We start from the raw sequence: 26,992 nt of genomic DNA on the forward strand, positions 1-26,992 counted from the left end.
GTTTTTGTTTGTGCCATTCTTGTTGGAATGGGGTGACATCCACTATGGTTTTAATTTGCATTTAAATTTCATGTCTATTTGGTTATTCACATACTGTGTCTTGGAGCTTTTACGTATTTACAAAGGGGCTTTGTTTTACTATTGCAGTGAGATCTCTTTCCATATTCAGAACACAAATCTGTTTTCTCTATTTCTTTGTGTGTTGATTGTAGTTGCATTTTCCTTTTTTCTTTACCATTCAGCTCAGCAGAGCCCAGCGTGTCCCCCTACGTATTTCTGGAAGTTCCTCAAAGACTCAACTGTATTCACAACCAATCCATCAGTGAGGCCACTGACGAAGACCCCACTAGTGGCCTGCTGAGGACACCCACACACATCCTCAAAGGTCTGTGCTGTAGCTGCTTCCCCGAAGCAGCTGTTCCCCGAACCACCATCTTTTGTGGCCAGAGCAAAGCCCGGGAACATGGCTTTGGGCTTTTCAGATCTTGGAGAAAACCTGCTTTCCTGAAAGTTTTGTTCATATCTCACCTTCAGCCTTCTTGCCATTGGACTTCTGACCTAATGCAGTATCAGGAGAAGAAAATGTATGACATGGCTGCCAAACATCTCTTTAGTCAAGCTCATTGCTTTCAGAAAGGACCTGCTGTTGTTCGTTTGTTTCATCTCTTCATTCTTCCTAGATGGCTATTTTACTTTCACCTCTGAAAATGTGTGTTTTTTTTTTTTCCTTTTTCTTTTTCTTTTTGGAAGGCTTCTCGAAATATCTAAATCAGCAGTAAGCCTTCATCTGACTTTTACTAGTTTAAAAGTGCCAGTCAGGTGGTTTTCCCAGTCGAAACAGAATGTTCCAAAGCATTAGCCTTGGGCAAAATGAGTTAAGCCTACACATTAAGTCTGCCCAGTTGCTTTCACCCACTGATTCTATTCCAGCACAGTCCACAGCATGTGAGGCCCAGTACTTGGCTGGCGAGGAGAAGAGCTTTACCCTCTGGTGGAGGTTGGCAGGAGGAGTGGAAACAGATATAGAAACTGGCGGTTGGGAAACTGCCAAGTAACTGCTAGGAGGGATAGTTGGGGTCAAAGAAGCATATGGCAAAGAGCAGCAGAGTGGCCCGGGGCCAGGGAGAGGCTAACAATAGCGGCTTTATGTAGAAAGGTAACCCAGGGTTACCTAGTGGAAGGCTAGAAAGATACTCTAGGGTGAGGAGGCATGGTATGCAAGGGTGGGGAGCTGGATTTGAACATAAAAACCACCTTGAGTGCTTCAGATCATTAAACATCATAACAGCTGCTCGCTGAGGGGGAGATCATAGAGTTTGGGGGGTGTCCTTAACAGAGTTTTGTTGTTCGTAAGTCAAGGACTAATACAGATTGTTGTCAGTTGCTCATAAGATAAAGATGCGTGCTTTCTCCAATAATTTTGCATCATTTAGTACTAGGATGGAAAACTCAGAAAGAATTGTCCCGGGATCAGCTGTGTATTCTGCAATTCAGTTCTGACACTATGCTGCTCAGGTAGTACATCCTTTGCTGGTGGAAAAGCCACATTCTCTACACAATGGCTCCTCCCACTTTTCACTGAGCTGACTCGCTAGGAATTACTTTCGCTCCTAACTGAGAAAGTGCAAATGTGGGATAGTTAAGTAGAAAATCTTAACAGAACTCACTGAAAAGAGAAACTACGCTTAAGTGGTTAAGGTTTCATCATAGAGGAGACACAAAGGGAGAGTGTGCAGGGAGATGGGCAAGCCCTGAGTATTGTCGACAATGGGCACAGCCCTATCAAGAACTCCAAAGCCTTGGACCCATGGGACACTGGCAAAATTGGCTCCCCATGTGGGCCAGGCTCGAGAGGGGTGGCAAAGCTCTCCTCAAGAGTATTAGTATTAGTGCTTTAATTTGGTCAGTGTATACGAAGACTAGCAACTTAGCTTCCTGTTCCCCGATGTTTACAGTCTGAGACTGCTGTCCTCCAGGGACCTCCTTCCTATCCAGGCTAACTAACCCTGACTGCCACACACACACACACACACACACACACACACACGCCACAGTCTGGGGTGCACGTAATAAACATGCTGCAATTTCAGGTTGCAGGGCCTAGAGTTAAAAGAAACTCCCGCCGTGTCCCGGTTATTCTGTATGTGTGTCTGTCCTTTCTTCATTCCATCCCTGCAGCTAGCTACTCAGCCCGAGCCTTGCAGGCCACGGTGTGTTAGTCAGCTTTCTATTGCTGTCAACTGAATGCTTGAGATAGCTGTGAAGAGGTCTATTTGGAATCGCAGTTTCGGAGGTCCTTCCAGAATCAGTTGACTCCATTGTCATCAGGCCTGAGGTGAGGCAATCGAACATCAGAATAGGAAAATGAAAGCTGAACTCAGAGCAGCTTTCCTTGCTAGGAAAGAAACAGGTGGGGCTAGGATTCCAATATCCTCTTCAAAGACACCTCTCCAGTGACCCCAGTGACTGGCCTCCCACTAGGACTCATTTCATGAAGGTTCTGTCATCTCCCAGTAGTGCCACAGGCTGACAAATAAGGCTTTAGCAGACTAGTCTTCGGGGGACACTCCAGATCCGGACTTGGAGCACTAAGGCCCAGGGTGCAGGTGTAGTGCTCCGCGCCCTCTTTTCCTCACGTAAAGGCAAACCACCCTCTCTCACTTCACTGTGTTCGCCACCAGGAAGTTCTGCTGAGCTTTTTAGTGGAGGTTCATCTTCTAGGCAAAACTGATTAAATCACCTCCCAGGTTTCAACCCCAGGGAACACTAAGCGTTGCCTTATTTGCATAACACAGTCTTCTTATCACTCAGGAAAACCCCAGATTTGGAAGATCTGTGCCAGCTGGAAAAAGATCAGATAAATTTACTTATTTATTTTTTACTATGTTACAAATTAAATTGGCTAGAGACCAGGTATAAAGTAAATAAGCACAAAGCTCTCTGAAGATGTTTTGCAAGGACTATCTCTCCCCATGAGCTATCTCTAATTGAGCATATGTGGAAGAAAGCTGCTCACTCAGCTGATGCCCCCTGCTGTTACAAACTCACCACTCACATGAAACAAGGTACGTCTCACCAAAAAAGCCTGCAAAATACGCAGCCTGGAGAAGGCAGGACAGTCTCTGCCCAAGCACAACTTCAAACGGTTCTCCTTCTTACCATCAAGTTAGTAAGCAGTTTCTCCCCTCTTCCCATAACCCGCAACGATGCTCACAGTGTGTGTGGATTTGAACATGCTTCTTGTGTCGGCGTAAGTTTCTCTTCAGCAGAGGAGCTTTCTGTTTTACAAAATCGGATGCCTCAGCCTTGCCTTTTATGTGCATGAGACCGTGGGCTGGTCTTACCAGTTGTCAACCTAAAAGCACTTAAAACTACGAGGAAGTCACAAGTATGAAAGAAATTGACTCTTCAAAATCCATGCATTTTTTTTTATATCAATGAAGGTAGGGGAATAGAGTTTAAAGGTCCTACTTGCAGTACCAAGAAAAATATCTATAATGTATTGGAATAAATGTAATACTCAATGTGCCATAGAATCAAGAGGATGAAGAAAAGAGAAAGAAACGTGAGCTTTGGGTAGGGTAGGGGGATCATGGAGCAACGGCTGCAGATGATCACAGAGGCAGCTTTGATGAAGGTGGCTGAAGGTGGCTGAGATGCTTGCCATGTGTGATTAACTAGACTTGAACATGAACACGAGGGGGCCAGACAAGGGCCAGAGGAAGCTCACAGTCCACCCGTGTCCAAGCACAGCAGGGTCACATCCTGGTAATGCTCATCGAACTTCCGAATCAGAAGGTGCATTCCAGCTTCTCATGACTCCATGGTTCCCCCCTGACTCTGAGGCAGGAGAGGGAAGGTGTACACAGTTCAAAGTAAGCACTCAAGGACCGCTGAAAACCCTTAGTGACTTCTTAAAGGGGAAAATTGTCTAGGTTTTGGTGTGAATACATCTAATTTCCTGTAATTTTACAGCAGTGTTTACATGCATTTGTATTTATGCTGATTCAAAAACAAAGTTTGGCTAGTTCTTTTTTTTTTTTTTTTCAGTCCTTGCTGGTATGCTTTATTTTTGTACTATCGCCATCTAGTGGAGAAAACCTTGAACTTCAGAGAGCTAAGATTTGAGAAGAAATACAGGAAGGGGCATTATACTAATTTTATTCATTCAGTTCTCACATGGACTGTAAGGTCATTGTTCTTCCTTAATATTTGGAAACAGTCAGAAGTTAAGCAGATTTACAGAGGGCCACACTGTGATTCACTCAGTTCTGGATAACTTGAAATTAAATATAGTGAATTTTCACCACATAGTACATTCAAATGGTCAACTCTATTCTTGTCTTTGGGATCAAATATATATCACAACATCAACAGGAACTAAAAAGGGGTCTCCCAGAGACTGGACCATCTTTCTTTACCCCTGAAACTCTACTTCCTATATGAACCAGCCATTTTGTTCATCGTTGAGTTTAATATTCTCAGATCTTAGGTATGTAACAGAATTTGTAGTTTCACATCACATTAGCTATTGCCAGTTTACTTCATAGACTAAGATAATTAAACCTTCAGTGGAAAAAAAGCAAATAAAAAGAGTTTTTATAGTAGCTCTCGATGGTATGCTGTTGGGTAGTAGATTAAACAAAAACTCATTTTTTTTTTGTCAAGGTTCCTAAAAGTCTTCATTTTCTCTTAATATATTTAAGTTCTGATTATCAACAACACAGTAACGAAAGTTTGATATTTTCAGTACCCCTAGGTATTTGAGAGGTTGAGGAGAATTCCAGCCTTAGCAACTTAAGAAGTCTCACTCCTCACAATCTACACGTGTGTATTCATGTATCTTTTAAAGATTTATCACTTTTGTATGTGTGTCTTTGGCCTGCATGAATAGCTGTGCACCATCTAGGTGCAGTGCCCCTAGAGGCCAGAAGGAGGCAGAGCCTCTGAAACTGGAGTTTACAGTTGTGAGCCACCGTGACGGCGCTACAAATTGAACGTGAGTCTTCTGCAAGAGCCGCCAAGTGCTTTTAAAATCACCGAGCCACCTCTCTAGCCTCTGTACGCATCTTTTTAAGGAGTGACTTACAGAAACGCATAATAAAGTCATAATCAGTAATACATAGATGTAAAGTGCCACAACTACTTTTTTGTTTGTTTTTAACAAAAGTAAAAATAAAAATTTGAGACAAGGCCTCATTATGTAGCACTGGCCAGCTCGGAACTCAGAGATCCAACTGTCTGTCCGTCCTGAGTCCTGTATTAAAGGTATGCAGCACCACACCCAGGGAATATTTTATAAATGTCTATGGAACTCATTTCCTGTTCCTTTCTGCTACAATTCACCTTTAAGGGCTGCCTGCCATCGTTTTGTTATGGGGACACAATGCTTGTTTTCCAGTTTGCAGCTATTATATCAGCTATGACATATCTCTTACGCAAGTACTTTGGGTGACAGGCCCTAAAGTAAAAATAAAGGAGGAGACGGAGGAGAGGAACTCTTTTATTTGCATTTCCTTGAGCAGCCTTCTGAGTAGAACTTTTTGTCCACCTGTGTAGCTGCTTGTTCATTCAAAAGTCTGGGGAAGACCTTTCTCCAGTTTTCTAGGCACCTCTGGGGTACTTGCAGTTCATTTTCGTTTTATTAAAAATAATTCTCCCTGACTACACTGTCACTCTGGTTCAACACCCAGAAGGCCAAAATCCTGGAAAGCCAGGTTCCTGAGCTGCTCTCTGCTTTCCTGCTACTCGAAGGGCGGAAGGCGGCTGTTTTCCACCCCGGCACTGAGCAGGCGTGCGCACGCGCACCACTCCTGTTCAAGCAGCGCCTCCGACAGGCCATTCCCAGCGACGAAAAAAAAAAAAAAAAAGGAGGCCCGGTTAAATGAAAGTGAACTACAGTTCCCAGAGTGCAACGCGGAAAACTGCCGGCGGCTATTGGGGCAAACGGTTGCGGACTATTCTGCCCGCTGTGGACTACACTTCCCGACACGACGCGCGAGGCGTTGCCAGCTGCCGGCCGAGGGCGAGTTGACGCGGGAGCTCGGGACGTGAGGCATGAGCGGCGCCCTCCCTCGGTCCGTGCGTGTCCTGCTGCCTCCCCGAGCGAGGGTCGCGCGGCACGGGGCCTAGCGGCGGGCATCGGCGTTCTCAGGGACAGGTGCAGCCGCGCGGGCGCCGGGAAGGGACGCTGCCACCATGGAGGTGAGCGGGCCGGAAGACGACCCCTTCCTGTCGCAGCTGCACCAGGTGCAGTGCCCCGTGTGCCAGCAGATGATGCCCGCCGCGCATATCAACTCGCACCTGGACCGCTGCCTGCTGCTGCACCCCGCGGGGCACGCGGAGCCAGCGGCCGGGCCGCACCGCGCCGGGGAGCGGGCCAAGGGGCCCTCGCCGCCCGGCGCCAAGCGGCGTCGGCTGTCGGAGAGCTCGGCGCTGAAGCAGCCCGCCACCCCGACGGCGGCCGAGAGCAGCGAGGGTGAGGGCGAGGACGGCGACGACGGCGGCGAGACCGAGAGCCGGGAGAGCTACGACGCACCGCCCACGCCCAGTGGCGCGCGCCTCATCCCGGACTTCCCGGTGGCCCGCTCCAGCAGCCCGGCCAGGAAGGGCTTGGGGAAGAGGCCAGCGGCCGCGGCGGCGGCGGGCAGTGCATCTCCGCGCAGCTGGGACGAGGCGGAGGCGCAGGAAGAGGAGGAGGCGGGGGTGGACGGCGATGGCGACGCGGACGTGGACGGAGAGGACGACCCCGGGCACTGGGACGCGGACGCCGCCGATGCCTCGTTCGGAGTCAGCGCCGGCCGTGCGCATCCCCGGGCGCTGGCGGCCGAGGAGATCCGACAGATGCTGGAGGGCAAACCGCTGGCGGACAAGATGCGTCCCGACACACTGCAGGACTACATCGGGCAGAGCAGGGCCGTGGGGCAGGAGACTCTGCTCCGCTCGCTGCTGGAGACCAACGAGATCCCCTCACTCATCCTGTGGGGCCCGCCAGGTTGCGGCAAGGTGAGTGCCGCTCTTGCAGAGGGGCCGAGGACGTGTTCTAAGCCGGGTGCGGTCCTCAGAATTCCTGACCCCTCCTCAGGAGTCTGAGGCTTGGGGGCGCGGTCCTGGTGCGTGAGCCGAGTTTGTAATGAGCTAGCAAGTATGTCATTTCCCCCCGATTCCCAAGACCCCCTTGTTGGGCGTTTTCCAAAGGAAAATGCCAGTTTCTTGGTTTAGACGAAGATGGGGACTGGGATTTGAGCTATCTCTGTGTTCCCACGAACCCCCACTTCCCTGATTTGTAGTGACCTAATTCCAAGCAAAGGGCGTGCTGCAAACATTGGGGAAGAAACATTTTGTATGCTTCATTTGTTGTGGAAAAGTAATTAAATTCTTTCTGTTATACTTCCTTTGCCTCCCACTACTTGGTTTATTCTAACTGGTTTTTGGAACTAATAGAAATCTCCCTTCTGTGCATCATTTTCAACAGGCATTTCTATAACTTTCTCTTACTGCCTGTTACTTGGAAACACACCAATGTTTTATTGTCCTGTTCTGTGTATCATCGTGTCAGGGCCATAGGAGATTGTTTAGGATACCATGGGTTTAAAGAACAGGCCACAGAAAGAGTAGTTGAGATAATGTGAAGTGACAGTCCTGTTTATAGGATGCCTAGTCCTATGGATGATAAAGAATGAGCCTAGGAATGTAAATAGAGAGGAGCCTTCTCTATTTAAGGTTCAGACTGCTTCATACACAGGCACATTCCTGATGTTTATACTGTTTTTCTTTGCAGCTCATCTCTCAGCCACACCTCTTTATTTTCTGGAATACATCATTCCTTTTGTGCCTCCTTGTACTCGTGTTCTCTCTGGTCAAGCATAAATCAAATGGACCCCAGATGACATTTATCTATCTATCTATCTATATTTATTTATTTAAGCTCTGGTGCTTGAGATCTATCATTGAGCTACACCTCCAGCCTCCAAAATAACATGCTAATTGTTTAGTTGCTAACATTTGCCCACCCCTCCCAGATCTATTGGTTACACCATTTAGGGGCTTGGTCTGTAGCATTGGTAGTAATTCTGACATCTGTGTAACAACATGAGAATGTTCAGCTATTGATGCTTGTAGGCTTTGAAAAGGTCTGCAGGGAGATGAGTGGTGAGTCATGGAGTACTGATTGCAAGAGATTTACTGGGCCAAGGCTGCTCAGTGAGGCTGTTGGTGATAGTCACAAGCCTATATGACAAGGGAGCCTAAATCCAAAAGGCACAGGTAAGCTGGGACTTGTTACCAAGCGGCCAGAGTCTAATGATACTCAGCTGTAGAACTTTTAGAAAATAAAGTACTATCTTTCTATTCAGTAACAGTTTGTCATTCAGTAAGCAGCCTTCTCTTTCTTTTGTCCTGTTTTCAATACTGAATTGCTAACAGTATTAGTAATGGAAGGAAATAAGTGTTTATTGAGCACCCATTAAGTGCCAGATACTGAATCAAGAGTTTTTCTTGAGGACCTGAGAGATAGCAATTAAGAGCACTGGTTGCTCTTCCAGAGGACCTAGGCTCAATTTTCAGCACCTGCATGGTGGCTCATAACCACCGTTAACTGCAATTCCAGGGGATCCAATGCCCTCTTCCAGAAGATCTGACATCCTCTTCTGACCTCCCAGGGCACAAGGCACAGACTTGGTGCAGACATGCATGCTGGCAAAATACCCATATGCATAAAATAAATTCTTTCTTTAAAAAAAGTTTTTCTTGAGTCCTTTGTTTTCTGGTAAGTACTAATAAGATCAAGTTGCTGCTTTTAATTTCCTTCTAGAGTGGACGTTCAGAAGTGGCATATAGCCATGTCACATGCTACCTGTTTATCATTGCCCTCAGAACTCATTCATTTTGCTTTTCTCAGCTAATCTGCTGGCTTCCCATTTGAGCTAGGTTCTGGGATCAACTCTTATCCCAGGGCCTTCAGCATTATACTCTTGGCCAAAGGCAAAAGAATTTTCTCTTTGGTGAGAGGTCACAGCTGTCACCCTGGCTTTGCTAAATCAAGACTGCCATTCTTTATTGGGATTCATAGATCTTAAAGAGTCCACCAAAAAAGAATCAAAAGGAGTTAAGGAGGGGGAGGAGGTGGCAGAATAGGCCTAAGATTTAACTGTCTTCCTATTTTCATTGTAATGCTTTAGTTTTGTTTGTTTTTTTAATTCTATAGTCTATCCTTCAGCATTCTTTCATGTCCAGTATATTTGGTTAAGTAGTTATGATACTGTTTGTGGTACCTATGCATGCTGCCCAGTCCTCCTGATGAGTTTTTCAAACTCTTTTTTTTCTAGACCACCTTGGCCCACATCATAGCCAACAACAGCAAGAAGCACAGCATAAGGTTTGTGACATTATCTGCAACAAATGCTAAGACAAATGACGTGCGAGATGTCATAAAGCAAGCTCAGAATGAAAAGAGCTTTTTCAAAAGAAAAACCATCCTTTTTATTGATGAGATTCATCGGTTCAATAAATCTCAGCAGGTATATTAACTTTTTACTGTTTTTTAGATATAAAGTACATAAAATAAGATACATAGACTGTAAGATCATGTTGAGAAGCACAACACAATATACACGTGAAACAAATGTTAATTATTCTCAAGACATACAGGCTTACCACCCAACTTCAAGCCCATTTTTTTTCTTTCTTTAGTATTTTTAGATGACAAGAGAATTCTCTCTCCCTCTGATAAATGAAATGATTGCTATATCTCTGAGCTGCCCGTGGAAGAAAAGGGTCCTTTGATCCAGTTTCCAACTTTTAGAGGCTTTTAATCTAAAAAGACATTGTGACCAGTTGAACTCAATCTAAAGGTTATTAGTTAGGGCTAGGGTACAAAGCGCTTATCTACCTTACGAAAACCCTGGACTCTAAGTCCACACACATACTCCCCTCTAAGTTTAGCTTTATCTTTCTCCAGTATTTTTATGTTAAGATTATTTTCTATTCTTCGTGCCTTCTAGCTCTTGTCAAGGTAAATATTAATGCTCTATTTTAAAAAGCCTTAAGAAATAAAAATGATAAATTTGTTTTTATAAAGAAAACTTTTTTTAAATTACCTAAACAGAAAAAAATTTTTTTTCAGGCACACTTTTTTTGTTATTGTCGTCATAGCTTTTTAACTACAGGTATGAATACTTCCCAAAACTAATAAACCTTTTTTTTCCTGATTTGAATCTTTGTGCGTAAAGCAACACTTAGGAGTTCTGCCTGATGCTGACCTAAAGGTTTCATATAGGACCACTGACTTGGCATTTCCCCTTTAGACAATGTCTGGTGGTTTGTTAAGAACATGATGATTGAATACTTATAAGGGAAGAACATTTTGGAAATAGTAACACTGTGGTCTTCTCAAAAGAGCTTGTGTGCATGTACATGCACTGTGTACTAGTTCAGCATTGGGTAGAAGGTACTTTTCTAAGCAAGGAAGTAGTTTATGTTGAAACTGTTGGAATTATACTTTGAGGTAGGTATTCTACCATATTCTTCCAGCAAAAGACCACACCTTAAGATACTGGCACCCGAAAGTTGAGTTTTACATATACTAACGAAGAGGGATACATGAAATCAATCAATGTTGATGAGTATCCTGAAAAGGTAAAATTAGAAAATGAAATAGGAGGTAGACAACTTACGTAGGCTTCTGCCCATGGCTGTTGGGTGGAATCCCTTTCTTCTCTTTTCCTCCCATGATTAGGACACTTTCCTTCCTCACGTGGAATGTGGGACGATCACACTGATTGGCGCAACCACCGAGAACCCTTCCTTCCAAGTCAATGCCGCTCTTCTGAGCCGCTGCCGGGTAATTGTTCTTGAAAAGCTTCCAGTAGAGGCAATGGTGACGATTTTAATGAGAGCGATCAACTCCCTGGGAATCCACGTCCTAGACTCTAGCCGTCCTACTGACCCTCTGAGCCACAGCAGCAACTGCAGCTCTGAGTAAGTAGATTGTGCACAGCCCCTGGGTGCCCACAGCTCCCTGAGAATCTCTTGGCAGAGGGCCTAAGAGGGCTGGGCCTCGGCCAGCGGAGGGGGTGGAGGCAGAAAACTGATGATCCGCCTGCAAGGAAAATTAAAGAGAAGGAAAGTGCTTTATCCTGCCGTGCCCGCAAGACCTCCCTCAGGGTTCCCTTCTCTTAAGGTACATCTTGTGGCTACTGATAGGTGTGTCTACATCTCTTTGAGCTTTAATATTGCTTTGTTATTGTAGCTACCTGGGCATTTGCTTTAATGCTTAATGCGTTTTCCTTGTTTACTTGTTTTAAAGGTTTAGAAAGACTATAGGAAGCCTTCTTTTAAAGGCTTCAAGCCACTCACTAAATAGAAGAAATTGATACATATTTAATCTTTGGAGATTTGTATTAGATTCAGATTTCTATGTTCAAAGTATCGGAGAAGGCTTAATGTAACTGCCCATACAATTACTTAAAACATTTTGCATACTCCAAAACTCATTTCCATGAAAGTAAAGAAGTGTTAACAGAAAGTGATGTATGTATAAGAGGCTGTCTTATTCCTTTTGTTGATTAGCTCTGCATCATGACCACCCTGTAGCTTTTGTCATGGTTAATCCATTTGATTTCTTGGGTCAGAGGTTTTCCTTTATTGTTAGAAATGTTCTTCAGAAGTCATTTGTTCATGTACTGACTGAAATAATGCAGTAGAACATAGGGTAGTCTGAGGAGAAGTCATTGCCTACCTCCTCATGCTGTGGACCAGACAGCTGCTTGTGGTTGCTCCAAGGCCAAGTTCTGGGGCCACTTTTCAGTAAGGATTAAAGTACAAGGCATAGTTGTACTTTCAGGTTTTAGGTTTCAACAGTTTCTCCCTATGTCTGGATTCTCCCATTTGCTCCTGTCTTACATGTAGGAAGAATGCTGCCTCCATGCTTTGTGAAAGCCTTGAAATAGTTGGCCCAGGATCCCTGCGTAGAATGAGGTTGCTTCATTGTAGAGTTATGATGGAATATAGAGTTAGTAGAGTGAGGACTGTGGCCAGAAAAAAAAGTTTGGGATCTGCTGGTATCCAACCATTGCGCTCTTGCGGGCTGGGTCTCAGGTCTTTGTATCTGATCTAATCTCTTAGTCTCTATAGGGGATTAGTTCCAGGATCCTTCACAAATAAAGATACAGGAACTTATGTTCTTATATAAAAAGATACAGTGTTTGTATTAAATCTACACACATTCTCCCATGTACTTTAAATTCTGAGTAAATTGTTGTTTTTCCATTTAAAATAATTTTTGCAGTGAACTCAATATTGTGCTCATGACAGAGAAATGTTTTACTACTGAGCTGTGCTTTCACCCTCCCTAGAATATAATGCCTAATATGATAAAAAATGCTCTATTCAGAGTTGTTATGCTCTGTTGTTTAGGGACTAGGGACAAGGAAAAAAGATCTGCAAATGTTAGGTAAAACAAAAATTTTTTTTTCAAAGATTATTGGAATTTGAGGATGCAGAGAGAATCCATGGGCCAACTGAAGACTCATGTCAGCATGTGGTAAAGGCAAATTGAAAAGAGAAAAGAAAAGAAAAGAAACTTGTTTAAGCTTTAGGAGACTATATTTATCCTGTGTGCTGGTTGTTCTAATAGCCTATAATTTTATGTCCTGCATATTCAGGGTCATTTGCATTTCATGACATTTCATAGGACTGAGTTGTCCAAGTTCCCTTAGGTTTCCCACACACTGCTTTGCCATGATGAAATGAGGTCAGTAGAAATGTGGTGCTCATCCTCATGAGGAGAGGTTCTGTGCCTTGAGAGGTTTCTAGGTGATCTGCAGGCATATAAAGTGTGAAAATTAAGAACTAAGAGTCAGATACAGACCTGCTGAAATGGTTTGATGGCAGTCAGTGCAGACCTCCCATATCTAACAGGTCTTATTGTCTCCTGTGATTCCTCTAGAGTTGATCCTAGTTATGGCTTCTTTTTATTTTTGCTTGCTGCTTCTGTCCTCCACCTTCCTGCAAACAATATCCTCAGCACCCTGTCAAGCATATTTTATGTGCTTGATGATGAGGTAGGGTGTGACTGGATCCTAGCTTTTAAGATGAGAGACATGGTTTATTCTTCGTTGTCCTTCATAGGAGATAATTGGCCAGGTATGAGAACTTTTCTTTAGTAAAACTATCCCTTTTTATCTTCTGTAAGCTTAGTAAAATAAGTATTATTATTAGTTCCATTAATTGGCCCACTTGCTAGCATTTCTGACAAGAAGTTACAGATGTCGTAGGTCACAGAAAACCAAACACATTTAGGTGACTTCCGGAAAGAAGTGGGTGCCACCTCAATTGCCAAGCATGATTTTTGTCTTTCAGTTATTGTGGATAAAATTTTGCTTTCACCTAAACTCTATTTACTGGCATCAACTGTGTATCTGTTCTATCACACGTTAATCAGGTTTGGTTACACTAAACTAGCAGAAAAAAAGACTGACCCCCATCATTGCTTCCGCTCTGGAAGACTGTGTGTGCATTTGTGTTGATGTGTTGAATTTTGGTGCTCTAGATAGAAACTAGAACATGTACAGAGAAATTCTAGACTGTTGAAGGCTGTACATGAAATAGTAATAGGACATCTAGGACTGCTCCAGGTGTTGCTTATGCCGTTTGACTATATTTGCAAAACTGAGTTCTCACACTGTCTATCTCCATTACAACAGGACAGAAATGTTTCAGTTTCTGCTTGTTTTGGTGCTGGAATTCCTACTCAGATCTTCTCAGTTACTTAGCTAATAAACTCCAGGTATCTCCACTCGAGCCTGCATGCTCTTAAAAAAAAAATCCTTAGGCCTTTAATGCATTCCTGAGGCATTGAGAGTCCTGCGTATGTTAGATATTGGCTGAGTGTTGAAAAGTGCATCCCTGTGCCTGTAGAGAGCAAGTAGATAAAAGCCAGATGAGCACAGGACTCGTAGCCCACTGCTTTGTTCATCTGTACAAGAGAGCCGCTTAAAGTCTGTACGCCAGTGACCCTTTTCATCCGAGAATTTGTATGGCCCCGAGTATACAAGAGGTGTACACAGGTCGAACTGAAGTTGGTAATAATTCATAAAGTTGTTGCTATTATTATTTATTTATTTTCCCCATATAGGCCTAGCTGTTCTGGAAATCACTCTGTAGGCCAGTCTGGTCTTGAATTTAGACATCCACCTGCTTCTCCCTGCTGAGAGCTGGGATTAAAGGTGTGCCCAACCATGGCCTGGCTAAAGTTATTTTAAGACAGTTGTTTAGTGTACATGTAATTTTTTTTTAACTAAAGATGAAAGCTTATTTGCCTAATGATGAGATGGATGTTGTTATTTGTTTAAAACAATACAAAGGATACATGCTGATTGAAACTTATATGCTCAGGAATGGCAATAGAAAAATATTAAAAGTCTTTGTTGCCTTGGACTATAACTCACATGATAGAATGATGATAGAGTGACTTCCTAGCATGAAGTTGTCCTGGGTTTCCCAGCACTGCAAAAATTGGGCTTTGTGACATATGCCTGTAATTCAGCACTCAGGAGGTAGAGGCAGAACGATACAAAGTTCAAGGTCATCCTAGACTATATGGTCAAAGCTAGCTTGTGATACATTTAACCCTATCTTAAAAAAGAAGAGTCTTTGTTTTTTCTATTTGTCTGCCTATCTATCTATCTATCTATCTATCTATCTATCTATCTATCTATCTATGTGTCTATCTAAATTTTAATTATTTGAGACAGAGTCTCATGTAGCCAGGCTAGTCTTGAACTTGATCTGTAGTGATTTCTACTTCCCATATGCTGGGATTATAAACATATTTTGGATATGATATATTAGATAATGAACACACACTGATTAAATGACAGAAAGAAGAAAGCATGCTCTCTGTGTGCCTAGTTAATTTGGGGTTGATGCCGAGTGTGGTCTGTGGTTGGTGCTCTGTGTACTGTTGAGACAGAGTATAAACTCTAGCTCTTAACCTGCACTACTTGCTGCTGGTAAAGACTGCAGATCCATGATAACAGAACTTGCCTGCATATAGAAGACCTCTGATGAAGCAGTTTGTGAACCACATAAGTGCATCTCTGTGGAGATAAGAGGGTAGAATGAAAACCAGAATGTTCTATGGCTGGCCAGCTAGGCAGGGTTTTAAGAGCAGGATGAAAGGTGAATGAGGTGCCTGTCCTTAGGTAAGTTGTGGTGTCGGAGTAATGGCTCTTCTCTAGAATCTGGGAATCCCAAACAAGATAAACCCATCACCCCAAAACAAGAGAGCCATAAATATTGTTTCCCTCCCCCTCTCACACCGCTGTTAACAGGACCTCATGCACACAATTAGATGACCTACCATGGAGTTACCTCTCTCAGGAGGATACTATGAAATGTTGCTCACTCTAAATCTAAAGTAGATTTTACCCCCAATTAATTCTCTTTAACTTTTGACGTTTCTTTCCGAACTGAAATATCCTCACCTCTTGTGTGTGAGCATGCATGTGAAGGACAGCGGGCAACTTCTTAGAATCAGTCCTTCCGGGTGGGCATCTCAGACCGTGGCTTGGCAGCAAGCGTATTTGCCCACATAACCATCTCACTGGCTCTTGTTTTACTTTACTTTCCTCAACTCATTCAATCGTAAGGTATTTTATTTTTAAATTTTAGTAATTTTTAAAGATACTACGACTACTACTATTAATAATTTGTCACTGGCATTGTATGGGTATGCAGGTGCTGGACAAGAACAGGCGTCGGAGCCCTTAGAGCAGGAGTTAAAGATGGCTGTGAGCTGGGCCACATTGGTTCTAGGAACTGAACTCAGCTCCTCTGCAAGTGTGTTACATGCTCTCACCCACTGAGCCATTTCTCCAGCCCCTAAATGTTTTATTATTTTGTATTTGTGTGTGTGTGTGTGAGAGAGAGAGTGTGTGGGTGTGCGAGTGATGTGTATCGTGGAGCATATGGGAGGCCAGACAATTTTGTGGAGTTGGTTCTTTCTTTATGTAGGTTTTCAGAATTAACCTCATGTCTCCAGACTTGCCCACACACCGTCCACCTTTGCTTGCTGATCTTTCTCGCTGCCCTAGAGTATTTTAATACACCTGGTGTTACTGTTACTATTCTGCAGCTTATAGAAACATGAGTTAGGGCATACCTGAGTGGTGGGTACAACCTTAGGACTTCCTGTACCGTGTTCTTAAGGGGAGATTTTCATTTTGTGATTTGTTTATGACCGTTGAATGCCACCAGCAACCCCCCTTTCATTATTTGGACAGAGTTGCTGACAGATTTATTATTTTTTAAAATACTCTGGACAGGGCTGAAGTTGTGAATATGAATCATACTTACAGGGATGAAGGAGTGGTGACTCCACACTGGAGTAGTAGAATGACGTGTTAGAACCTGTACTGACAGCTATCTAGATTAGCCCCATAGGCAAGCTCTGGGTTCAGTATAGATGTTGGATAGCAGCTGGGGAATTACTGTGTATCAACCTCAGGCCTCCACATGCACTAGTATACGCATGGGCGTGTGCATGTGCACATGTGCGCTTGTGCACGCATACACATACATAGGCATGTACACGCACACATACTTTGCTTGAGAGTTTAAGTGTCTAAAGGAGGGGAGGGGCTTAGTTTCTCTAAGAGTACCCCATGTCCACTCTTGAAGCCCTAGTTACAGTGTGCTATTTATAAATCTTTGAAGCAATAAAGGACACAATCATAGAAGGAATATGTGCCACAGTGCTAATTTTAAAGTCCAGCTTTGTGTGGCTTCTATCCTTTGACTTTTTGTAGGTTTAATATAACATGTATTTGCTTTAGAAATGAGGTCTGAGCAGCTATTTATTTGAAGAATGTAAAACTATACAGTGTAATCCCAATTGTACTTTAAAAATTGGCTATACTGGGGCTGGAGAGATATAGCTCAGTGGTTAAGAACACTGGTTACTGGTCCAGAGGATCCAGGTTCAATTTCCAGCACCCACATGGCAGCTCACAACTCTCTGTAACTCCTGTTCCAAGGGATCTGACACCCTCAGACAGACAGACAGACAGTCAAAACATCAATGTACATAAAATAAATTATTAAAAAAATTAGGTTGTTAACAGGGACTATTTCTGACAGGAACCCAATGGCAGGCTCTTTGACCTCCCCCCAAGGGAGGAGCAGTCCTGCTAGGCCACAGAGGAGGACTTTGCAGCCAGTCCTGAAGATACCTGATAAAACAGGGTCAGATGAAAGGGGAGGAGGTCCTCCCCAATTAGTGAACTTGGAAGGGGGCAGTTAGGAGATGAGGGAGGGAGGGTGGGATTGGGAGGGAATGAGGGAGCTGGATACAGCTGGGATACAGAGTTAATAAAATGTAACTAATAAATTAATTAATTAAAAAATTACATAAAAAATTAGGTTGTTAATGGCTGGTTGAATCATAAAGGGAAATTAACAAATGAAAATGTGGTTGTTATCTGTGGTTGATAGAAATAGGAGTTTTGTTTTCTAATGCTTTCTTTTCTTTTTTTTTTTTTTTAAGAAATGAGTGTCTCACTATGAGATAGTAAGGAAGCTTAATAAATTACTCCACTCATTACACAGACATGGAATGCCTGTTATCCCCCAGGCATCAGGACTGCAGCAGAAGGATAGACTTCTGCTGCCCCTGGATGACAGCTTTGTAGGATAGTACAAATAATTTCAAAAACTACATTCTCAGTTATTACACTCAGCATTTATTGGGGATGCTAAGGTGAGAATGGTCGTCAACAGCTCATCTAACGGTTTAGAACTCCCACTTTTTGTGTCACTAGGGGGCTTTCCTAGGAGATGGAAGACACTGCTTTTATTAGTTCCAAGGCAAAAAGGAGGTAGTCAGGCAGTTTTTTGTTCTTTCCATCCCCTTCCTCCTTGACATGCCCTTCTCACTCAGGCGAAGTGGGCTGCACCCCTCTGATTGTGGCCCTTGCTTTACACGTTTTGTTCAGTATATGTCTTCTGATTTTCTTTTAATTCGTCTTTCAGAAAAATCCCATCTCTAATCCCATCTCTAGTTGATAAATGTTTCCTAGGCTCTGTAGAATGGTAACGGTGTAGTCTAGATGTGTTGAATCTGGTGAAGTGTCTGCTTGTTGGGGCTGCCATTAAAAAGGAAAAAGGCTTGTCACGAGAGCTGCAGGACTCATGTGGTCCTTAAGATCTGAGAAGAAAGCAGTGTTAGAAAACTACATGATGAGAACTATAGTATTCTTGCTTTTTTTTTTTTTTTTGTCAACTGGACACACTGGAGTCATTTGGGAAAAGATGTAATGCCTGCATACATATTGCCTCTAGGAAAATCTGTAGAGTATTTTCTTGATTAATGCTAGATGAGGGAGTGCCTAGCCTATGGGAGGCGGTGCCATGGCAACCCCTGGGCAGGTTGTCCTCAGTTGTATAAGAAAGCAGGCTGAGGAAACCATGGAGAGCAAGGCAGTAAGCAGCATTCCCCTACGGCTGCTGTTTCAGTTCCTGCCCTGAATTGCTGCCCTGACTTCCCTTGGTGATGGACTGTTATCTTAGAACTGTAAGATGAAATAAATTTTTTTCCTCAAGTTACTTTTGGTTGTGGTGTTTAATCACACAATGGAAACTCTAAAACACATAGTGAATAACCAGAAATCTAGGACACCTTTGGTAAAGAGAAGAATGCCGTTTTTTAAAAAATTATTTTTATTATCATACAAAGAATTAAGTGTCATTATGGCTTTTTTCAAATAAAATTTGCTGGGTTTACTTTTGTTTCTCTTCTTCCACAGAGGCTGTTTTTAAAGCATCAGACATTACTTTTGTGGGTGGGTAGGTAGTTTCATACACAATATTGACTGCAGCATACAGGCTGGGTCCCCTCCTTCCCTTCAAGAGGCTTCCTCAGCCCAGTTCAGTAGAGATACCCTGTAGCTCATATAATGACATACCCTCAGGACGTAGGAAATATGGTCAATTCTTAGTCTAATGCTAAATTATGTTAGCAATATGAATTCAGAATAAATAGTAAAACCTTTGAAATAGAATGCTTTGTGAAGTTAAAGTTTAATTTAAGATGTGCTCCAAAATGAGAAGGTGAGACTTGAATGTACTGGTAATGAACACTGGTTTCTATTGCAGGCCCTCTGTCTTCATAGAAGATAAAGCAGTGGACACTCTGGCTTACCTCAGTGATGGCGATGCCCGGACTGGCTTGAATGGACTGCAACTGGCAGTGCTGGCCAGGCTAAGCTCTAGAAAGATGTTCTGTAAGAAGAGTGGTCAAACTTATTCTCCGAGCCGAGTTCTGATTACTGAGAACGATGTGAAAGAAGGCCTACAGCGCTCTCACATTTTATATGACCGTGCAGGTGAGGAATTGAAATGCGGGAAAAGTAGAGCTGCAGGGCCAAATGTGTGTCCACAGTTCACAGCCTCTGACCTTCAGCCGGGTCCAAAGCAAGCCCCAGATTCTTAACTTAATTTGCGTATTATAATAAAAGTAAGCCTCCTACACAGAGCTGAACTTCAGACAGGCGTAAACAAGCTGCCTTGATAAGAATCAATGAGAGCTGAGGAGTTTGAATCAGAGGCTTGCCTTTCATCTTATAAGGTTGTAAGATACGGATTTCCTCTTGCTGTTTGGTAGCACCTGGTAAAACATGGCAGCTTAAAAGCCCGTGAATTCAGTGGACAGTGATTCTTGCGGTCACTTACAAAGTCAATAAGGGAGTCAAGAATTACTGCTTTGAGAGTTAAAAATCCTTCATTTTTAGTCTAAAAGTTAAGTTTACAGGATTTTGCTAGTCTGTAGTAGATCTGAAACTTAATTTTGCTGTGTGTACTAGGTGTTTTTGTAGAAAAAATGTTTATAGGTGGCAGATATCCCAGCTCTTATTAAATCTGTGAGCTCGCAATATTAAATTTCATAAGCACAGCATATTTGTAACTTTTGTATGAAAGGTAGAGATGAAGATGGCTTACTGAAGATTAGACTGAACTGTTATTCTAGAACATTTGTGCAACTCTGGATGGTATCATGTTGCATAACTATGGAGTGGAGTTTCCATGCCTTTCAAAGTCCTGCCAGAAAAAGAAGCTGATAATTGAACCTTGTAGGTCTCACATTGCCTAAGGCTCCATTCTGGCATTTCTTGATAATGAGCATTCTCCTTATAGGCTAGAGAATTGGGGGGGGGCTATAGAATGACTCTGGTCCTGGCCCTGCTTCTCATGAGTGAGCTGGCTTGCTGCACATCTTGAGTGACCAAAGTACTCCTAGCTGATAGTACTGTGTGGTGTAAATGGTGCTGAGGACACATTGGATACCTCATCCCATCTGTATTGTGCTAGGCCCCAGCTTGGAGTCCCTTTCACATGCTTTCCCTTGAATGTCTTCTCGGTCCTTCAAAAACTCTGGGAAGTAAAACATCTAGCCATAGCACCCTACTTTGCTTTTACCCAAATATGAGATGAGAGCAAATTGAACGTTTTTCAGAAGTGAACACTTTCTCATCCACCCTTTTCTGGAAGTCCGGTAGCAATAGTCTTCATCTCCCCTTGTGAGTGTTCCAGAGTCTTTCCTTTGACTGCACTGTCTTTTACATTTATCAGGCCACTAGTGAAAATCCATAGAACATTCATGAATGGTCTTTGAGTGCTTTACAGGTTTTTTTTTTTTTCAAACAACTTTAGATGGTAGCTTGTTAATATTATCCCTACTTTACATAAAAGTCATTTCAGTTCACAAAGCATGTACTAAAACCGATCCTAAAATCCAGCTTTATCTACTTCCCAAGAAGATGTACTTCCTCACTGACTGCATGAATGTGCCTTCATGCCAGCCTCACAGAGTCACTAAGTCACTCTATCTAGACGTGTTATTGACTGGAGACTCTAGGAGGTATTTCGCCTTAGAGAGCTGTGTATGAAGGAGGACCTTCTTACTAGCTCTTTGCTGTCCCAGGAGGAGCTGAAGGCAGTGGAAGCTACTTGGTAGCACAACCTTGAAGACCCTACACATCATGCCCGTCTGTATTGTGTGCTTACACTGCCCACCCATATCAGCATGTCTCTTCCACAGGGGATTATTAGATATGCAAATTTAATTCACATTCTCATGTGCTTTTACAGGTTGTTCCAGAAATAAAAATTGTAGAACCATTTCCCTGGAAATGTGTCAGCTTAGACTCTTGGGACTTTTTATAACTCTGATGAGACCAAAACAAGCAAAAAACTACCCTTAGAAGGCATTATTATTATTATTATTATTATTATTGTTATTTCTTTCAATGTCACAAACTACACAGTTGCCCACTATTAAGATCCAATAACTAGATCAGATGTGTCTACATCAGAGTGAAGTAATTTCTGAATGGGAATTAATGGTCTGACTTACACTGACCTCATCCTTTTAGATTAATAATATGAAATCTCCAATTATTAAGCAGTATGTAATACAAGCAAAAATAGACTTATTACTAGTTAGGCTCGTAATTAACACTAACAAGTTTAGTTCTTCTGTAGTGTTTGCTCTGTATAAGGCCTGTGTGTTTAGAACAGCCACTTTTTACCCAGTAAGAACCCTGAGGCATGGAGAACTTGCCATAGTCTGCATTGCTAGTGAGTTTAAGGTTTAGGTCCAGACTACCTTGGGTCAGAGCCTGTGCTTTAGTTCACTGTACTGTGCAGTTGGCTTACCTCTCGTGTTAACCCAGTAAAGATGAGTAAGCTATGTTAGGGGGTGTAGGATTGACAGGTAGAGAGTGGACTAGAGGTGGTTACCTATCCCTTCCCAAACCTAGGCCATTCCCTGCAGAGAGAGCCGTGTTCAGAGTGCCCAAACCAGAAGGTCAGAAAAGGAGCCAAAGCTGTGTAGTTTGACTCAAATAGACTTTGTGGGCAGAAGATAGAACCAGGACACTTCCAGTCAGGGGCCATGGCTCACTTCACTAGAGAAGCCCCAGATAGGAGATACTGCTTATTCATAAAAGTTCAGTAATTGGACTTGTGCCATTGACCTGGCATGGGTTTCCTTAGGGTTTGGAGTTTGCAATCAGCCTATTAGATGTTTTCTCTTGGGTAAACCAGTTTCTTGTCACTCCGTTCGGAGATCAAATGTCATCTTAAGCAGCTGCTGGGATTTGTTTCTGGAGCCAGAGTGCTGTGCCCACCAGAACACAGTGGCGTTGTTGATGTGGATCCTGATGACCGCAGAGCAGGTGCTTCTCTGTAAGGACTTAGAACCAGCATACTTTCCCTTCTCAGGCGTCATGTCCTTAAACTTGCATGAGAGGAGGGTCAGATAGGCATGGAACATGTATAAAGAGTACTGCTTATTTTTGACAACTGTTTAGCTGCTATTTCCTGACCTTAAATGTTTTTTCTAAAGCATATTTTGCTAATTTGTTTGCTTGTAAATCTAGGATTAAAGATGAACTGAAGCCAAATGGTGAGGATGAGCTACAGTACTTTCAGGATAAGAGTCTTTAGTTGATTTGTCAATACCCTCAGATCCTCCCTCACAAATGTCCCCACACAGTCTATGGTTTAATGACCATGGGCTTCAGATATCAGGGTGTCAGCTGGCAGTGACACTGAGGAACAAATGGGCTGTATCAGCTGTCTTGGCCACTTTCCCTCCATCCTGATGACTATGATCAGGCCCAGTCAGTTTGACTCAAATAGACTTTGTGGGCAGAAGATGAAACCCGGACATGAGATAATCTCTCCTCTCTCTCTTGTCTCTGACAATCCACTGTGGTAGAGATCATGCTTGAGAGTGCCTGTCCTCTCCATTTCCTTTGCCAGTCTCTGTGTCTGTATGTCCTCAGTGTGCATAGCCATCAGGAATTTCTCTTCTGAACAGGATTGTGCTATGGGGCTCTGAGTGAGTGTGGGCTAATCCAGGTTTTGCCCTACTGAGTATGGCTGGAGGGCAGCTGCCATGCCTGTCTTGCCCAGCACGACTGGGGCCTGCTTTAGAGCTATTTTGTGTATTATATAGGCTCATAAGACAGTCATGTGACAGTGCTCTCTCTGGTGTACAGGAGAAGAACATTACAACTGCATCTCTGCCTTACACAAGGCTATGCGTGGCTCTGACCAGAATGCCTCCCTGTATTGGCTGGCACGGATGCTTGAGGGAGGGGAGGACCCACTCTACGTGGCCAGGAGGCTGGTAAGGTTTGCCAGCGAGGACATTGGTGAGTGGAGTAGAGTCTGTGGGGTTGGGGTTCTGAGAGGGGGTGTGTGCTTACTCTAATGTCATGTAATCATGCAGAATAGGCAGGGGAAAAGAAGACTCGTCTTGAGCTCAGTGGTCTTTTGCTTCATGTGCATGTGCTTTGACTGTTCAGAAAGTCACTGCTTCTGTTCCTTTGGAGGTGATCTCTCAATATTCATAATATTGAAATACGAGAGCTATTTTTGGTTTGCTTTGCAGCCAGATGTTAAGGTTTCCATTGGCTAGTGGGTTCTTGCTGTAGAAGATTCTGAACACCATTCAAGACAAAGATCAGAAAAGTTTTTTTTTTTCTTCTCTTAGTAGATTCCATGTTTTAATATATCCATCTTTATAATGGCTTCATGGCCTTTAGACTTTCATTCTGTCATATGTAGTCTCTTCTTTTTCCAACTAGAATGTATTTCTCCAAAAGAGGCCATTTTTTGACACCAACAGTAGCTCAATAAATAGTTCTTGCTTAATGTGGTTGGAAATCAGAGATAAATCTGTGTAATTGTGGTGGGTGTTCTGTCCCTAAGTCTGCATGCAGCATTGGTTGTTGGTTGCAAAAGCATCCTTTACGGGTCAGAACAATGATGTGCTGTGACTTAAACTTCACTTTGTCTCTTTATATATGACAGGTCTGGCAGATCCATCAGCATTAGCACAAGCAGTTGCTGCCTACCAAGGCTGTCACTTTATAGGCATGCCCGAGTGTGAGGTAAGATATCAGCTCAGTTCTTTGCAAATCTCTTTCACTCTGTGTCCTGTTCTTTGTGGATTTGAATATAGGTCCTGCCTTCATCATAAGTGCATTAGGCACATTAAGCAAGCTGCTCAGCTTATATACTTCGTTATGTAGAATCTTAGCCTCCTAGAGAGATGAGAGCTTCCTATCAGTAAGGTTGTGGTCTGGTTTTGTTTTTATAACATTGAGGCTTGGACCCAGAGCTTGTATTACTAGTCAGGTACTATACCACAGTGCTATTTTCACAGTCCTGTTTTAACTTTTTGAAAAGGGGTCTTACATGTTGTTCAAAATAACCCTTAACCCTAGCCAGGCAGGCCTTGAGCCCAAGACCTTCCTGCCTCAGCCTCCTGCGTGACTAAAATTATAGGACTGTTACCAGAAACAAGGCCATGTTTTTAAACTATCCTGAGGCTCAGAAGTGTTCTAGGCTTTCTGGGGACAGGAAGCTGCGAGTTCACCTCTATGCAGGACAGCTTCCCACTCATTTGCTTTATGAATCGGGGGAAGATCTGATTATGAGATGTTCTTAGGGTGAGAACCACTGGTCTGGCTTTCCTCTCACCTCACAGGACTTTCTCCATTGTTACTAACTGTCTAGACTAATGGAAAGGGGGGCTATAAAAATTAATTTAAACAAACAAACACGGACATCAGCTAAGAATTAGCTAGGAGGAATCAAAGTACTCTGCCAAACAGAACTTCATGGCATCTGCCCTTCTGTGTCCTAGGTGCTTCTGGCCCAGTGTGTGGTCTATTTTGCCAGAGCCCCAAAGTCCATTGAGGTGCACAGTGCCTATAACAATGTAAAAGCCTGCCTGCGGAGTCACCAGGGGCCCCTGCCTCCTGTACCCCTGCACCTGAGGAATGCACCCACCAGGCTGATGAAGGATTTGGGCTATGGCAAAGGCTACAAGTACAACCCCATGTACAGCGAGCCTGTGGACCAGGACTACCTGCCCGAGGAACTGAGAGGAGCTGACTTCTTCAAGCAGAGGCGGTGTTGACTCTTAGGGCTTGAATAGGATGCTCGTACCTTGAGGAGGGCCAGAGGTCACTGGATCTTGGAGTTGGTTGCCTGGGGAAAGTTAAAACAGACCAACATTTTGTGCCAGAAATTAAGAGTTCCATAGATGAAGGTGGTTACTTGAGCTAAATGTGTACCATTGAAATTGTGTTCATTTGCACTCTGTGCAATGATTATGCTTATGAAAATACCTGGCAGCTTTGTGCAATTAATTAATGTTATAAGGAATTATCTATTTTGTCATAGTATTTAAGTCATAATGTCATTTCAAAATTCTGTTCAGTAGGCTTTTTTTTTTTTTTCTTTTAAAAAATGTATATTCTGGGTAGTTCCAATTGGTAAGAGAAAATGTAATTGTGATTTAATACTGCATAGTGATTTGGGTATTTTTTTTATATGCAAAGGTCTTATGAGCCAATAAAACTATTTCAAAGTACTCTTCAGTTCTTCAATGTTCCTCCTTGGGTTGATGGCACTAGTGCTTGCCACCACTGCACTTCTAGAACCAGATGAATGAATCAATGAATGAATGAACCGGTGAATGAAAAAACACCATAGTTTAGAAAATCTCACTGGATAGCCCAGACTGCCCTTGAACGTGTATGTGGTCCTTAAGTTCAGCCTCTCTGGTGCTGGGATCATACAGGTGTATGCCAGGACACCCCGCTCATTTTATTCTTTTAAAGGACTGCACCTGTGTAGTTTTAAGTGGCCTGTGAAAGACGCCAGTGTTCCTAGCACACTTCACCCCAAGTGCAATAGTCCTTATTTACCTGTAGGATTGTATGCCTAAATACAGTTTCTTACTTTTTGTGTTTCCTGAAGGTATGCCACTATCACTGGGCCTGCTGCCTTTGGACTAGATACTAATTCTCAGACTCATTTCAGGGACCACTTTGTAGACATTTCCACTAGAGTTAGTGAATCACTTCTTACTCCTTTAATGTGATCTTTCCTAGAGATTCCTTAGCCAGTGAAAGTTGATACCAGCTGTCATCCTGGGAGTGCCTCTGCCTTCCTGGTGAGAATACGTGTTTTCTGCACATGGTGTCCCACTACTGAGATGTCTAGCTCCATCAACCTAGAAAAGCAATGTACTCCAGAGACTTTTCATTCTTGCTAAGGTAGCATACTTCTTTCAGTAGCTTTGTCACTGAAGGGTACTGGGAAGAGCTAGTATAGACCCTTAAAGACTGTACTTGGTGCTGATAGTCTGTGTTCCTTTAGGTTTTCTGATAGTTCGGCCAGGAATACATTTTATGTAAGGATTTATTTGTCCATTGTCTTCTGTTTTCCCATCCTGCTATTTAGAAGTTTGAGAACATTCTGATCTGGTAGCTTTGGTTTGTAAATACTACAAGCTTATAGAACCTTCTGTTTCTGGTGTATACACAGTTTTCAAGTTTGTATGTGCGTTTGGTAGGACCTTTTTTTAATAATTTAATTTTTATTTTATGTGCATTAGTGTGAAGGTGTCAGATCCCTTGGAGTTGGCATTACAGATAGTTGTGAGATGCCATGTGGGTGCTGGGAATTGAACCCAGGTCGAGCAGACAATGCTCTTAACCACTGAGCCATCTCTAGCCCCTAGGACCTTTCCAGATGGAAATCTCTGTCTTACAGTTCTAAGACATCTCTCTCTTTTAGAAACATCATTAAATATTGCCTTTTTGACATTAATCAATCTTGATGTTGGAAACACCAATGAAGGAAAGACAGTCCTGCATTTATTGAATCAATGTTATGCTACATAGGAAACTGAATCAGGAGTGGGATGGACAAGGTAGAGAGGTGTGGTTAGATTTAGCTGGAGAACCAGTGGGGACCTCATGGGAGGGATATACTGCTATCTTTCCCTCTACTGTAATCCCACCCTGTTTATTTTTCCTTCTTGCTGTAGTTTCTGGGAAATTTCATCACCTTTATTTTTTGGTCCTTCATTGTCGCCGCCCTGTCTTAAATTTCCCAGGGCCTGCTTTTC

General features: G+C 43.0%; 1 protein-coding gene across 1 annotated transcript; it reads left to right on the forward strand.

Moving 5' to 3' along the window:
- Nucleotides 1-5,984: 5,984 nt before the first annotated feature.
- Wrnip1 (WRN helicase interacting protein 1) lies at nt 5,985-25,447 on the forward strand. The gene is made up of 7 exons (XM_021653667.2): nt 5,985-7,005; nt 9,327-9,518; nt 10,736-10,977; nt 19,153-19,382; nt 23,061-23,216; nt 23,878-23,957; nt 24,716-25,447. Exons 1-7 carry the CDS (start codon nt 6,199-6,201, stop codon nt 24,989-24,991), a joined length of 1,983 nt encoding a protein of 660 aa, XP_021509342.1. The 5' UTR covers nt 5,985-6,198; the 3' UTR covers nt 24,992-25,447.
- The last annotated feature ends 1,545 nt before the right edge of the window (nt 25,448-26,992 follow it).

Source organism: Meriones unguiculatus, chromosome 19 (genome assembly GCF_030254825.1).
Source record: "Meriones unguiculatus strain TT.TT164.6M chromosome 19, Bangor_MerUng_6.1, whole genome shotgun sequence".
NCBI lineage: Eukaryota > Metazoa > Chordata > Mammalia > Rodentia > Muridae > Meriones > Meriones unguiculatus.

Excerpts from the sequence above, each read along its gene's own strand:
- Wrnip1 (XM_021653667.2), top strand. The coding sequence starts at position 6,199 with ATGGAGGTGAGCGGGCCGGAAGACGACCCCTTCCTGTCGCAGCTGCAC. Across the intron at positions 9,519-10,735 it reads GGTTCAATAAATCTCAGCAG|GACACTTTCCTTCCTCACGT; the intron begins GTATATTAACTT and ends TCCCATGATTAG. Across the intron at positions 23,217-23,877 it reads GTTTGCCAGCGAGGACATTG|GTCTGGCAGATCCATCAGCA; the intron begins GTGAGTGGAGTA and ends TATATATGACAG.